This window comes from Bidens hawaiensis, unplaced genomic scaffold (genome assembly GCF_021521415.1).
Source record: "Bidens hawaiensis isolate Kalapana, Puna unplaced genomic scaffold, B.hawaiensis_p1.1 tig00012255_1, whole genome shotgun sequence".
Taxonomy (NCBI): domain Eukaryota; kingdom Viridiplantae; phylum Streptophyta; class Magnoliopsida; order Asterales; family Asteraceae; genus Bidens; species Bidens hawaiensis.
The window spans coordinates 157,988-172,446 of NW_027491993.1; the positions used below are offsets into that span (position 1 = coordinate 157,988).

Sequence of the window (14,459 nt, forward strand, 5' to 3'; positions counted from 1 at the left end):
ATTAATACATAAATGAACATAAATAAACAGAAATAAACGCACTAATACATAAATGAACATAAATAAACAGACATAAACGAACGTTCATGAACATAAATGAACAAACGAAACATGTGTTCATGTTCGTTCGTTTATTAAATAAACAAACATAAACGAATTTCCCGCCGAACGGTTCACGATAGTTCACTGAACGTTCGGTTCGTTTACAGGCCTACTTCTAACAACCAAATAAACAATTCATTCACTTTTTACCACATTAAAACGAAAAAAATATTCCAATATTTTTTTTATAGATTTATACATAAAAATCGGTTAAATAGAGATTCAAAAAATCTCCAACAAATTAAAAAAGACTTTGGTTATCCACACACCCTTTGACTTCTTCACACACCCCTCCCTTTAAGTGGGATTCCATACGATAGTATAACCCCTATACGATTGTATGTAGGGCGTGTGGATAACCAAAAGGTGCACAAATAATATATCCCCTAAAAAAACCTGTGGTCGTAGGTTTGCCGTTTGCGGCTTAATTTAGGGTAATCCAACGCGTAGGGTATTCATTCATTCAATCAACCCAAATGCGGCACCGTTTTAACAGCAACACGCAACCCTCAAATAAAATAAGCACGTGAGATCTCCGAAATCCAACGGCCAGGATCTATCGGGATCCTGTTGTTTCCCACACGCCTTGCGAATATTCCGGACCATTCATCTCGAATATTATTAATTTCCTCCACACAACCAGCCTCAAATAAAACAACTCTCGCTTGTTCCAAACTCTCTCTAATCTTAATCTCCCCAAACCTAGAACACCCTTTGATGGATTGTTTCTCTCTTGCTTATTATTATTACTATTCGACAATTCACTTCAAAAGTTTTCGTGTTCATAGTCAACCTTGTAGTTCCTTCTAGCGATTTCAGTAGTTATTTCAATCCGAACTCTCACTAATGGGTAAACAACGTAAGTGGCTATTGTTAATTACCCGATTAACAATTTTGATCGTGTAATTGTTTATGTTTAATATGCTTAATCGATTCTAGGGTTTGATTTAATTGTATGCGTTTTCAATTTGGGTTTTTTTTAATATTTTGAAATTGGGTATGTGATTAAAGTAATTGGGTATGTTGAATTGGGGTTTAACAGGTAGTTCACAGCGTAAGAATTCTGCAATGCTTGATAGCGATGACACCGATAGCATGAGTTCGTCGTCCACGAGCCGATCCGATTATGTTTTGAGTTCGGCTGTGGAGGATGTGCAGCTTGAAGGAAGCGTGTTGGATCAAAGTTTAGATGCTTTGTATGAGAAAAGGTAATTAATTGAAGTTAAGGGTAGTTGAATTGATTGTTGATTAGTTATTATACAAAAATGGATATTGAATTTATTGTTATTTTTATGTTTTTAAAGAGGGTCCACGAGGGAGAAGGCGTTGGCGGATATTATCGAGGCGTTTAGTAGCAGCTTACCGCATGAATTCGTTGAAACAAAGTAAGGATTATTTGTGATTAAAGTGTTTAAATAAGTTGTTAAGTTTACTTTGTTATAGTGGACTGAAGGTTTGTTGTGTTTTATTATTGTTATTATTATAGATTTGCAACATTGTTGCATCAATGTTTGAATTCCGTAAAGAAGGGGTCTGCTAAAGAGATAGCGTTAGCGTCTCGTGCCATCGGTATATAACTTGTTTTCATTTATTTAAATTAAATGAACCCGTTATTGTTAATTGAGGTCTATACAAAATGTTCAATTTTTATAGGATTACTCGCTTTAACTGCTGGACCGGGTGAGAAAGCGCAAGAAATATTAGAAGAATCGGTTTCTCCTTTTTCAGAGTCTCTGAGATCTCGTTCAGAAGCATCAAAGACAGCATCAGTATATGTTTATATACAGTTATACATTTACTGGTGTAACTTATAAGGCTCAATTTAGTTATGACTCAATAATTTTTTGTAAAATTGATTTGTAGTTACTGGAGGGATTGGCTGTGATTGCTTTTGTTGGTGGAAAAGAACCTGAAGAAACGGAGAGATGTATGCAAATAATGTGGCAAGTGGTCCACCCAAAACTCGGCCCCAATGTATGTCTTCCTTTTTTTAATTTATGTAATTTTATTAATATAACAGTTGTTTAACTACTTTCAAAAAATCGTTATGATTTAGGTGGTTGGCACTAAGCCATCACCCGGAATAATAACAGCTGTCGTATCCACTTGGTCGTTTCTTCTTACTACAATGGACGGGTGGTCGCTTGATCCTAAAAGTTGGCAAGAGTAAGTAAATTCCAATTTTACCCCTTTAGTTTGTGTTCTTTTATTTGTTACTCACTTAACTGTTAACCTTTTTCTAATAAATTCAGGTCGGTTTCGTATTTTTCGACTCTTTTAGAGAAGGACGACAGATTGGTGAGAATTGCAGCTGGTGAAGCGCTTGCTCTGATATATGAGATGGGGAGTTTGGAAAAGTTTTGTGGGTCTTCTAAAGTTATTAGTGATGGTTCCATTAATGGTGACAGTTCTCGGGATGTTAATTATATACACGGTATGAGAGCCAAAGTGTTGAATCAAGTGCGGGACCTTTCTGCCGAGGCAGGTGGAAAGGGTTCTGCTAAAAAGGATCTTAATAATCAGCGTAACACCTTCCGAGATATTTTGGAATTTCTTGAGGTACTTATTTCTTTGTAATCATTAGTATACATGTTTAATGATGTCAATTAGTTCTTATTGTTATTATTTTTGATATCTAGGATGGTTATGCCCCTGAAACCTCGGTGAAGATCGGTGGAGAATCGCTTACCACTACATCTTGGTCCCAACTAATTCAGGTTTGGTTTTGTGACCTTTTTTTTGTTTGGTATCATGACAAATTTTTTTTATTGTTTTCTAAGTTATAAGTTTTTGACAGTTGAACTTTATAAAGCGGTTTCTCAGTGGAGGATTTGTCAAGCACATGCAGGTTTGATTGTCTAGCTTTTTTTTGTCACTTTTCTTTTCTTCTTTTTTTTTGTTATTAATATTAATATATATATTTTAAATTGAACAGGAAAATGGATTTCTTCATGAAGTGTTTAGCTTCACACCAAAGAAAAAGCTTCTAACCGGTGCGGATCGTGTTACAGGGACCGACAAGGTTTGTTCACCCGCTTAACTCATGTTATTGATGTACTTTTAGTGAGTAGTATATAATAAAAGATTAGAATTTACTCGCTAACCAAATATTTTTATTACAGAGGATGTATAGATCTCCTAACTCAATCCTGAACAAGGCAAGGACCCAGTTTCTGAACAAGCAGCGAATGATGTCTCAGGTATAGGCCGAGTCTATAGTCTCCACACTTTACTTTATTTTAATTATAAAAATGTTGTAAATGTTGTATAAATATTTTTGGTTGCAGGATAGAAACGCTGGGCACTATGCATTGGGTGAGGATTAAAGTCTGCATATTACTCATCTAAGATGATTTATAAAATGATTCTCATGTTTAGTTAGCAATTCATTTGTGCAATTACAATGAAAACATCATATTGTGTCTTATTCTTATACACTTGCATTTGTTGCTTATAACTTAATAAATTTGCTGTGTTTGGAACTCAAAATGTTCTCTGCTTAGACTGATCTTTCGTTTAGTATCTGCTTTTTATTTTTTGTACTGGATTTGAGATTAGTAACATCTGAGAGATTATTTTGCTTGCAAAGTTGCAACAACATGCGAGAAACTGTAACCGAAAACAAAATTGAAAATGGTCTTCCTGCATATTGTTCAAAACACAATCACTAACAACTCATGTCGAACAATGTGTCATCAAATTCTTTGTCACTGAAGAACTGCTCAAAGATCCGAGCTTTATCTGCAGATGCGTTCTTAGATGGTTTAATACCAACAAATGGTATTGCAAAAGCATCTGCAACGGAAAACCAGAAACCATTGCCAGACATGTACTTTCGTGCATTTTCATCTCCAAGCCCCCAAATTGCTTGAAGTATGGTAAGGTAAATGACTAGAATTGCAGCCATAGTCGTGATCGATACCCAAACGTTGTAAAAGTATTCATGCTTCAGTTTTGCTCTCTTTTGATTCCGCCCTTGATTGCAGTAGCAGTTAATCTTCCACAGAACGTCACGTAAATATGACCCATCGCCTGCCCCAGCCACCTCTTTACAGAGCTTGTTCACCAGTCTTGCTGCGTGTTTGTTACCACCAAGAGTATGCTGCATAACACCTGAATAATGAAGCAGTTCTATGTCTTCAGCAGAGTTTATGAGCCTATCAAGAAAGAACACATAAGCGGTTACATGTGGTTTGCAGGCAGTGTAGCATTGCTCAAAGGCCATCATGTTTCTAAACAATGTGAACTTGATCCATGCTCACTGGAGCAATCTTCAGAACTCCCTTTTTAAAGCTTACATCTAACGGTTGACATTTCTCCGCTTTCTTAATTTTGACACCGGACTCTTTTAAATCTTTTACTGAACGAAACATGTGCGGCTCCTTAACGAGAAACTTATTATGCACCACTTCAGTCGGGCAAATGCTGGCCCGAAAGAGTTCTAGAATGTGGCTTCCTTCTACACCTGAAGCACCATTCTCAGGTGCATCTAAATCTTTGTAAATCATAGGCTTGAAGTATTGAAGTGCAAGCTCTTTCAAACCTAAGTTTTCCGTGGGTCCTCTTGTTAAGTCATATACTTTGTTTAAAACGAACATCGGGAGCTGATTTTCAAGCATGATGAGGTCACGTTGGAGAACGGGCAACATCCATCTCTGTATATGCACCGACTTCTTACTGGTTTTTCTTAGAAGCTGTATGATGAAAGAGCTATCTATAAGCATCATGTTGATAAAGTGGTTGCTGCTAATCTTCAAATCTTCAGAGTAACAACCACGAGCCTGCGTTTCCATCTGTTTCAGTTCGTTAAGTACTGCATTCACGTCAGGACGGTTGGGATTGCTTGGATTGAAGAGGCCATGAAAGAAGGTCCATTTTGTGTTCTCCATGGCTTGTAAATGAGGTGCTCCATGATGGTAAGGACCGATTGACACAATATTGGGTTCGTAAGCTCTGGGTTCGATTGAGCGTAAATGGTCTGGGACCCTGAAGATGGAAGCAGCATTGATGGTTTGTGTTGGAACCTCAGCATTCAGCCTTTGCTCTAGTTCAGCTGCTAAATCTGGACCTGGATCCTGAGTTAGATTTCTTCTTGCAATGCATTGAAACCTCCATCTGCGTATGGTTTGCAGAGGAATCAAGGTGAGTTTGGTTCTCATTTTTTGATCACTGATATTGAAATCAACTTTCTTGGTGTTTTTGAAGAGTACCTCTAGACATGTGGGAAATGATAATTCAAAGCAGCAGTTAAAGTCAACGTCCAATCTTAGTTAAAAAATTTTAACCAAATCTCTACTTGCTTAGAAAATGATTCATTACTATGACTGATATTATTATAGCATTAAGTAAGACCAAGACCACATATTGCATTATAATAAGACCAAGACCAAGACCAAGACCAAGACCAAGACCATATGACTTTAAAAGCTATGTAGGCTTAAATATGATAGTTATAAATGTGTTTACACTTTCAAAATTTTGTTAGTGACCGCTATTGACCCTGCTGTCTGGAACATTTGACATAAATCACCCTTGTATCTTATTTGCATAGTAGCATAAACTCGCCTGGGATTCTGGTCTGGATTTGGCAGCTTTGCTGTCCAACCCAAATCAGCAATGTGATTTTCATTTACAAGGTTCGAGACGTATGTCAATCTTGCTTCAGCTAGCACTCACCATCTCAGAGAAAATCATCTACTACTGCAAATTTGGACATATGTCCTTGTTAATATAATTCGGTGTCTAAAATAACAGTTTATATCACATTTGAGCGCACGGAAGAAAGTAGTAGGGCACGGTTTATAGCCAAGAAACTATGGAGAACAATGTAGTGTTGGGACAAAGTTAAAAGAAAATGTTAAGTTAATTTTATGCTATAGTAGTGTAATACAATTTTTGCCTACATGCTAGAAAAACAAATAAAGAAGCCATTAAGCTTGTATATAAAATTTAGATAAAATTACAAAGATTGCCCTTTATGTTTTTACCAAATTTCAACGCTTATTCTTTATCTTTAAAATTGACATGTTTTGTACTTAATGTTTACAAATGGTACACGGTGTGTCCTTTCCACTAACGGACGTTAAAATTTTCAATTAAACCACATGAGGGTATTTCGGTCATTATACCCCCACTTATTTGCATTAGATTAACTTAAAGATAAACAAAAAGATAATAAATCTAAAAATCAAAGTATATGCAATTAATCTTCATCGATCTCCCTCTGACAAGACACCACCACCACCTTGGCCACCACTAAGGCCTGTGAACATCGCCAGGATACCAGCCACCAAACCCGACACCATCTTCATCTATCTCTAACAAAACACCACCACCTCCTTGGCTTCGCTGTAACACCCTATAAATTTTCATACCAATTTTGACAATTTAGAAAGTTGAGGGACTAGTTAGTCATTTAGCTAAAGATATATGGACGTGACACGCATCCTATTACTCACTGCCATAAAACGACACATGTCACATGATGGCGAAATGGAAGGACACATATCAGCATATAATGCCACGCATCCTCTCGAAGTGACACGTGGCTAGTGACTAATCAACATAGCATGCCACATGTCAACACCAAATAGCACGACTCATTGCAAGAATGGCATGCGGCGAATGGTGGTGATTGACGGTTCGACCGGGGTGGCTATAATAGTGAGCATGGGTTCCTCAGTGGCATCCAAAACACCAAACCACTCCCACTTTCTCGAAGTTCGTGCCACCGAGTTGAAGTCACGACGTTGCTCTAGAGTTCAACGTTTCATATCCCGACACCCTACGTGTAACATTCGTTACTTTTCAAACCCGAAAACCCGACCCATTTTAAAATTTTCGGTTTTGTTTATATATATATATATATATATATATATATATATATCTCAAGTTTCGTTTAATAATTTTATGTTTGTTGATTTACACTGAATTCGTTAAATCAACCCGCTTCGTCCTTTCATTTTATTCAGGTTTATTATTCATCGTTTATTATTAATATAATATTCTCGACGATCCACGCTTATCGTTTATTCATTTTGTTCAATTATCAAAACCTCGGGATTTAAAGTTTATATTTAAACAATCATCAATCTATTCGGGTATAATACGAGCATATCTACAAATTTAAACAGAAATCCGGCAAGGCAGCAGCGGCTCCGGCCAATCTATTGTCGCCGTCTATATCGCACGTTGACCCAATTGTTTAGCGTAACGGCTGGAGACATCGTTATCTAACCTTATGCAATGTTCTAATTACATTATAACAGCTTCAAATTATAGTATTGATTAGCGGCCACCGTAATACTCGCCGGAAAATCCGGATAATCAAACTAATTACATAAACGCGTATACGCTCCTCCACGCAGTATAAATAGATGCCTAAGCTTCTAAACAACTCGTTCACTCCTCTTAATCCCATCTAATACACGGATTTTCTGTAATTGGGAGTTTCTTTGTTAACTTTTCCGGCGACCTTAATATCGGCTAAATCAAAACATTATAAGGTAATTGATATATGTATTCTAATGCCGTTTAACCTATCATCAAAACCCTTAAACTTATTGGAACAAACATGGAACAGAAGCCCCAATTGATAAATTAGGGTTTATGTTCTTGAAGATAAAGAAGATGAAGTTGAACATGTGTTTAAAATAAACTGTTTTCATAACTTCAATGAATTACCTTCCAGTCCAACTGGTTACCTTCACTTTTTTTTATAAACTGTTACTATTATTATTATTATTACTATTATTATTAATACTCTATAACTTTAAAATTAATAATATATATATATAATAATAATCAAGACCTTAATGAATATGAGACCTAGACCAGTTGGTTAAGACTTTGCATACACAGCCAAGACCCGGGTCAAACATCATTTTTTTTATTATTATCAAATTAATCATTTTTTAATCAATTAAAAATCAAAATAAATTTATAAAAACCTTTTTAAACAAAATAAAAATTATATAAATTAACTATAAATATATCTCACATGTTCACATTTAAAAACCAAGTTTCTCGTTTTCATAAGCCGCTATTAAAAATCGTTTAATAAACGTAAAGTTAACCTTTAAAATTCCTAAAAATCGTTTTGTCAACGCAATAATTATAATTATGACTTATAATCAATAGTTCAAGCTTTTCGAACATATACACTTCGTTTTCTCGCCGTTAAAAATACTTAAATCATATTAATAACCGATTTCCGTTAAAACATAAACAATAATATTATAATCAAAGAATATAAAATAATATAAAATATTCCTTACAAGTTATACAATAAACAAATCCCGTACGTTTATCGATTAAGTCTCGTTTTACTCAATTTAGTTAGTGCGGATCACTTGTTTCGGCTTTCGTGACGCGTTCGGTTGTTTGCCATTTTTCAACGCTTTCGAGTTCTCCTTTTTTGCTTCAATACCTAAGGTGAGTTTTTCACATCCCTTTTTTAAACGTTTTAATGTTTTGGGGTAGCATATGTATCCGTATTAAAATTCAAGTATTATTATTTCGATTACTCGATTATAAACTACAATTCGTATATGGACTTGTGTGTTATTTGAATTACTTGCTCGAACTTTACTTGCACGTGGTGGTAGCCTCATTAAGTATGATCATACGCTCCCCTTTGCACTCCGGTCCATTTGTATCGAGTGGAAAAGGGCCTCATTATCCAAGTATGTTGGTTGTTACCAACTGGAAAGGACCTTACTTGCGCAAATACCCAAGTACGTTGGTTGCTACCAACTACAAAAGGACTTTACTTCCTCGTTTATCACTTGTCCATGAATTGTATGATTTTTATGTATGTATATAAAACTGTGGGAACTCACCAGCTATGTTCATAGCTGACTTTATTTTATACATATGTTACAGGTATAAAGATACGAGGATGAAAGTTAGAAAACACATAGCATGCCTATAGGATATTTAAAGAACAACTTATCATTTGTTTATTTATTGTTTACAACTTGTATTATTTGATAAACTTGTGTTACATGATGATTTAAATGAAATAATGTTATTATGGTCACCTAATAGTGTCTAGTGTGTTTGAGCAATCTGTACGTCACACTCAGACGTTTCCGCTTTAGCCGGGGTGTTACACTACGCATAGTCGAAGTACTGCTCGTTCGTCCTTAAGCGTTATACCCATTTTAAGTTAAGAGTTATGCTTAAGACATTTCAACTCATTGCTTAGATACTAGTCGAGGGTTAGCCTAAGCCTTGAAAGTTTATAAATTTATTTAAGCTTATATAATATATAAATGCTTACAAGAATAAACGTTTCTTTATTATTAAGAAACATAAAGTTTACATACAAAGGTTATTGTTACTTAACACTCTTCTAAATGAAGAAACGTTAGTTTTTTTTATAAAAGATACTTATAAATAATTAAATAGAAAACATGATGGCCATGTAGTAACTGAAAGGGTGACAGCAACGGTAGTCGAGTCTCTTGTCTAAGAAAAATAATTCGTATATATTTCAATCAACCGCGGGACCTATTTACTTTCTGAAGCTAGATCATTTGATCAAGATAAATTATTAAACTATTATTCTCGAACTATAGGTTCGAGGTAATTGTTCATCAAATACAGAGAAGTTGTTAATTGAGCAACTCATCAAAAGGTGAATACGCCCAACTCTTTTAAACTATTTAATCGAGTCATTTACATAAATACAAAAGTTTAAATGGGATTATAGATCCCTAAAACTTTAGTAGTCACTAGCTCTCAGGTTAGATATATGTGTGTCTGGATCCATACATATGTGGTCAGATGGTAGGCATACCCCGCCACGCTTAGCATCCTATCCCTGCTCATTGAGCTGATCTATAGGGCCGTTAGGGCTTGACTATGTGATATATTTGGTACGCCGGTCTATAGGGCCTCTGAGTTGTTACGAGTGAAGGTAAAGGTTTATATAAATGATTTATTGTCAGCGTGTTCACCAGCAATTGTCGTTGACGTATTTTATAAAGAAAATTTGGTTTTAAATAATCCCAACTATGGCATATTAGCAAATAACAGTCCCAACTTAACACCTGGCTGGTGACGGTCCCAACTAAAGATGTATTTGTTTTTAAAGGTCCGCAACTGACGAAGCCTTAACTCCGTGTCACACCCCGCTAAGCGATTTGCGGAAGCGTAAAACGGAAATGTAAAAGACACCTTTGGTATCAACCACATTGTTTATAAAGAACAATACAAACTAGTTTACAATATTTTACATCGATCTAACTTTGTTTACAACTAGGTGATACAAACTAAATCCAGCCCGTTAAGAGGCTTTACTTCCTATTAGCACACTTGCATCAATTCACCTGTCATTGATCGCAAGTCAAACACGTAGCACATTGACTTTCTAATCCAATCCAGTACCTGAAAAACATGTTAAAACAGGTCAACTACAAATAGTTGGTGAGTTTCACGAGTTTCAAGAAATCAGTTGTGTGTACAACAATCATAGTTTGTAAATACGCAAGTATGTATGTATGTACGTTCACAAGTACGTTTGTTTGTATGTTTATGATGTAATTATGCTAAGCTACAGTGAAGCCTTGACTGTTTGTGCTGCGTGCATCCATTTTCCACGCTCAATCAACCACTGTGGCTCCCCTTCCGCCCACAACATGCCCCGGTAGCTATGTCTAACACTACATAGCCTGTTTGTATAAGTATGGTCATGTGCAAACGGCGCTATGTGACACGGCAACCAAGCCGATTCCGTTTGGGTTTGTCAAACCAATAGTACTATTCACAAGCTAGCGGCTCGAAGTTAATCACTGTGTTCGTGGGTATAGCTGGAACGCCCAGAAAGTGGCAATAGGCTTAGGTTGTGATGTTGTTCAATGTCTAATACTTAAAACCGAACTTGGCTCAGTTTCCCGTTTTCCTAGCTGGGCCAAGTTGTTCGTTTACGCGTTCTGAAAACAGTTATGGGGAAGTAAACTTGGGTAAATGTATTGGTTAATAAAATTATTAAGTTATAAAGAAAGATCACATATTGGGGTCCCGGATTAGCTACGGGGCCCGTTTCCGTTTATTCAGTTTGATTTGAGAAGAAACGCGCACAATCTATCCAGGTTGTCCAGGTTTCTCATAGAAAGGTTCGTTTTTACTTAATTAATCCAAAAATATGTTTTTTGATCACTCTTGGTGTTTTGATATTCCCGCAGGTTCGTTACTCGCGAACTTGCCGGTTTTTATAAAAACTGAATTTGTTTAATCTTCAAATTAGCATAATTAATTAACTATTAATTATTAAATTATAAAAATTTAGCCACTTATCAAATAAAATGTGTAGATTTTTATAAAAATATTTCTGGAATTATTTACTGATTTAATAATTTATAAAATTCATTTTATTAGCTATATTTAGCCTGAAAATCGTCCGTTTATCCCAAACGATTTCCAAAAATTCCACAAAAATTCCTGAATACTCTATGTCCCAAAACAACCTGTATCAATTCCAGAATGCAATAAGCTTGTTCAATATTCTTTTTGGCCCAAAATCTGCTATAAAAATTCGTACAAACGCATATGCACAAAACACCCTTAAACTTTTCCAAATGATCCCAAATTTTATATGTGATCAATATATACCAAATCTGAGTTCCCCCCAAAATTTCATAATTTTTCAAGCATTTTAACTATTTTTCCCAAATAAACGTCCCAATTCGATGATAAATTCGCCAAATATTCTCGGATGGTCGAAAAATTACCAAATTTTAACAGGGACTCAATGATATGGTCCCTGATCTCCCTGAAAAATTTCAAGACCTAAAAATATTCACATCACAACCTTAACCTAAACAGCCCGTAAACGAGTGTTTCGGCATTACCTTAGCGGTTTTGGTTTGTTTCCGCCTTTTTAATCAACTTTTTAAGCTCTGGTGATCCTATGTAGGCTAGATACAAGTCCTATATCACAAACCATGCAATTTTTCATCAACATAACAGCCCTTAACTTAGGGTTTCGGCTAGTGCACAAAAACGAACTTTTGAACCGTAAAAATGCCGTTTCAACCCTTTAATCCGTGTTTATGGCCAAAACAACTATCAAACCAGGTTCCTTACCATGTGTATGATCAAAACATGTTTATGGACCTTTTTTACATGGTTAGGAATGATTTTTGGTAATTAAAACATGTTTTTATGGTATTAAACCTAATTAAAATATGTTAAAAATGATGAAATAAATCAAAATACCATAGTTCTTGAGTTCTTTGCTAAAGAAGAAAGGTTTTCCAGATTTTGGTTCTTGGATTAATGTGAAAAATATCCTAAAACTAGTTTAAATGTGAAATAAACAAAAAAAGGGGGGTTTACCCCTTTTACGTACGGAAGCCATTTGGGCCCATTTTGGCCCAAACAACTGATTTTACAAGCCCGTACGTGAAAAGCAAAGTCCAAATTTATTTCGGGTTTGTTTTTTGGCTCGAAAAATATATCGGGTGCGTCAAATAGTGCGAAAATGGGTGTTTTTCGGCTATTTTTGTGTAAATTTATAAAAACATAGTATACGTTTGTAAAATTCGAAAATATTTTTACGCATCGCTTAAAACATTTCAAATATGTGCTTGGTAAGTCTTTTTCGGCTTAACAGATGATACAATGCTTGGTTTGTAACTATCTTTCGCGTTTAAATCTATAACGGGTAGTTAAACGAGCATGTTCTCGTTTAACTTGTTTGCTATCGAACTAAGGCCATAATACTAGTATATTAGCTTATATTAAACGTATATCACTTATAGATGGCTCCCTGAGATATCTGGGTCATAACCAGACCCGCTCGGTTAATCGTTCGTTCGTTACGTAATAAGCGTTTAATCGTTAAATCGGTAACTGTATATTAGGATGTACCTGGTTTTGGCTCAAATGTCACACTCCGTTAGTATGATGTTGAGGTGGCATGCCATGTAAAAAACAAAAAACCTTATGTGGCATAGAAGTGGGCCCTAATCCCCACCCTTCCTCTTCGTCTTCCTTCTTCTTCCCCTTACCCCCACCATCCACTTCCCACCACCGTCAGTAACCTGCAACCCCACCACCTTTTTCATCTTTTCTGCCGCCTCGCACCACCATCAACCCATCACGGCCACGCAGCAGAAGCATCCGAATCTGAAGCCGTATGAATAACAAACTCTCTCTTAATACTCGAACCCCTCACAATAAGCTGTTGAGGAGTTCCAACAAACGGATGGCGTCCAGCAATGGGATGCACACCAGTCGCACGCGGGACCGGAGAATCAAACTCAAACTTATCCTCATACACAAACTGCCCCAACTGTAGTGAGAATAAGATCTGTGTCTTTGTCGGAGAGAGAGACATAGGTGGAGTTAAAGGAGTCGGAGAGAGAAAAGTAGAAGCCGTGGTTGGGCCAGAGGTCGTCTGAGCCTGCGGGTACGATGCCGATGACATGGAGGAGAGGGGAGCAGTGGTCGCGGGTGTTGGTGTTCGAGGAGTTTTAAGAGGATTCCGGGTGTAAGAGACGCCATTGAAATGGAATTTCGAGGTTTTGTGTTGCAGATGAACTTAATTATGGTGATGAACGGTGATGGTTGGTGGTGGTGCGTGGCGGCATAAAAAAGGAAGAAGGTGGTGGTGGTTGCAGGTTAGTGACGATGATGAGAAGTGGATGGTGGGGGGTAAGGAGAAGAAGTAGGAAGATGGAGAGGAAGGGTGGGGATTGGGGCCCGCTTCTCTGCAACATAAGGTTTTTCTTGACAACATGGCATACCACCTCAGCATCATACTAACGGAGTTAAGGCTTCGTTAGTTATGGACCGTTAAAAACAAATACATCTTTAGCTGGGACGGTCACCAGCCATTGTTAAGTTGGGACTGTTATTTGCCAATAGGTCATAGTTGGGATTATTTAAAACCAATTTTCCTTTTATAAAACTATTTTATAGGTAATCAGTAAAATAGGTGTAGTAGAAGATGGAGGATATAGCCGTTAGACGCATCCGATGGCCCAGTTTGGTTTTAATTATGTAAAAGATGTAAATTAACGTTTTATCACTTTTAATGTTTTGTAAGACAATACCCGGTGTTTATTTCCCGTGTTTTCTATAAATGAATATTTTAATCAAGAAAAGACTTCCGTTACTCAACATATACTTTGATGTATTTTTAAAACAGGTATCAACTACGGTCACACACCTAGGCCCATGGAGCCGGGTGTGACATTCGCCGCCGCCTATGACCATCTCCACTGCGTGGATAACCAGAGACGTGGTGGTGTCTTGCCGGATATGGTGACGGGAGCATAAGAAAGATAAGAGAGATAGAAATGAAGGGGCGATGAGTTTTCCGACAACATTGAACCCTAACTACCACC

General features: G+C 36.6%; 1 protein-coding gene and 1 pseudogene across 1 annotated transcript; one reads left to right on the top strand and one right to left on the bottom strand.

Annotated features, from left to right (window-relative positions):
* Positions 1–852: 852 nt before the first annotated feature.
* On the top strand, positions 853–3,564 carry LOC143540491 (uncharacterized). Its single transcript, XM_077033535.1, has 13 exons — positions 853–961; positions 1,145–1,310; positions 1,407–1,487; positions 1,589–1,671; positions 1,756–1,871; positions 1,966–2,076; positions 2,159–2,268; positions 2,355–2,661; positions 2,742–2,819; positions 2,900–2,950; positions 3,038–3,124; positions 3,225–3,302; positions 3,390–3,564. The coding sequence occupies exons 1-13, from the start codon at positions 949–951 to the stop codon at positions 3,426–3,428; spliced, it is 1,320 nt and encodes a 439-aa protein (XP_076889650.1). The 5' UTR covers positions 853–948; the 3' UTR covers positions 3,429–3,564.
* Positions 3,565–3,769: 205 nt separating this feature from the next.
* Positions 3,770–5,272, bottom strand: LOC143540500 (UPF0481 protein At3g47200-like; annotated as a pseudogene).
* Between the last annotated feature and the right edge of the window lie 9,187 nt (positions 5,273–14,459).

What these genes read in the sequence shown, in the direction of transcription:
- LOC143540491 (XM_077033535.1), top strand. An exon ending in CTTGGTCCCAACTAATTCAG is followed by an intron (nt 2,820 to 2,899) that starts GTTTGGTTTTGT and finishes AGTTTTTGACAG; the next exon opens with TTGAACTTTATAAAGCGGTT. An exon ending in GATTTGTCAAGCACATGCAG is followed by an intron (nt 2,951 to 3,037) that starts GTTTGATTGTCT and finishes TAAATTGAACAG; the next exon opens with GAAAATGGATTTCTTCATGA.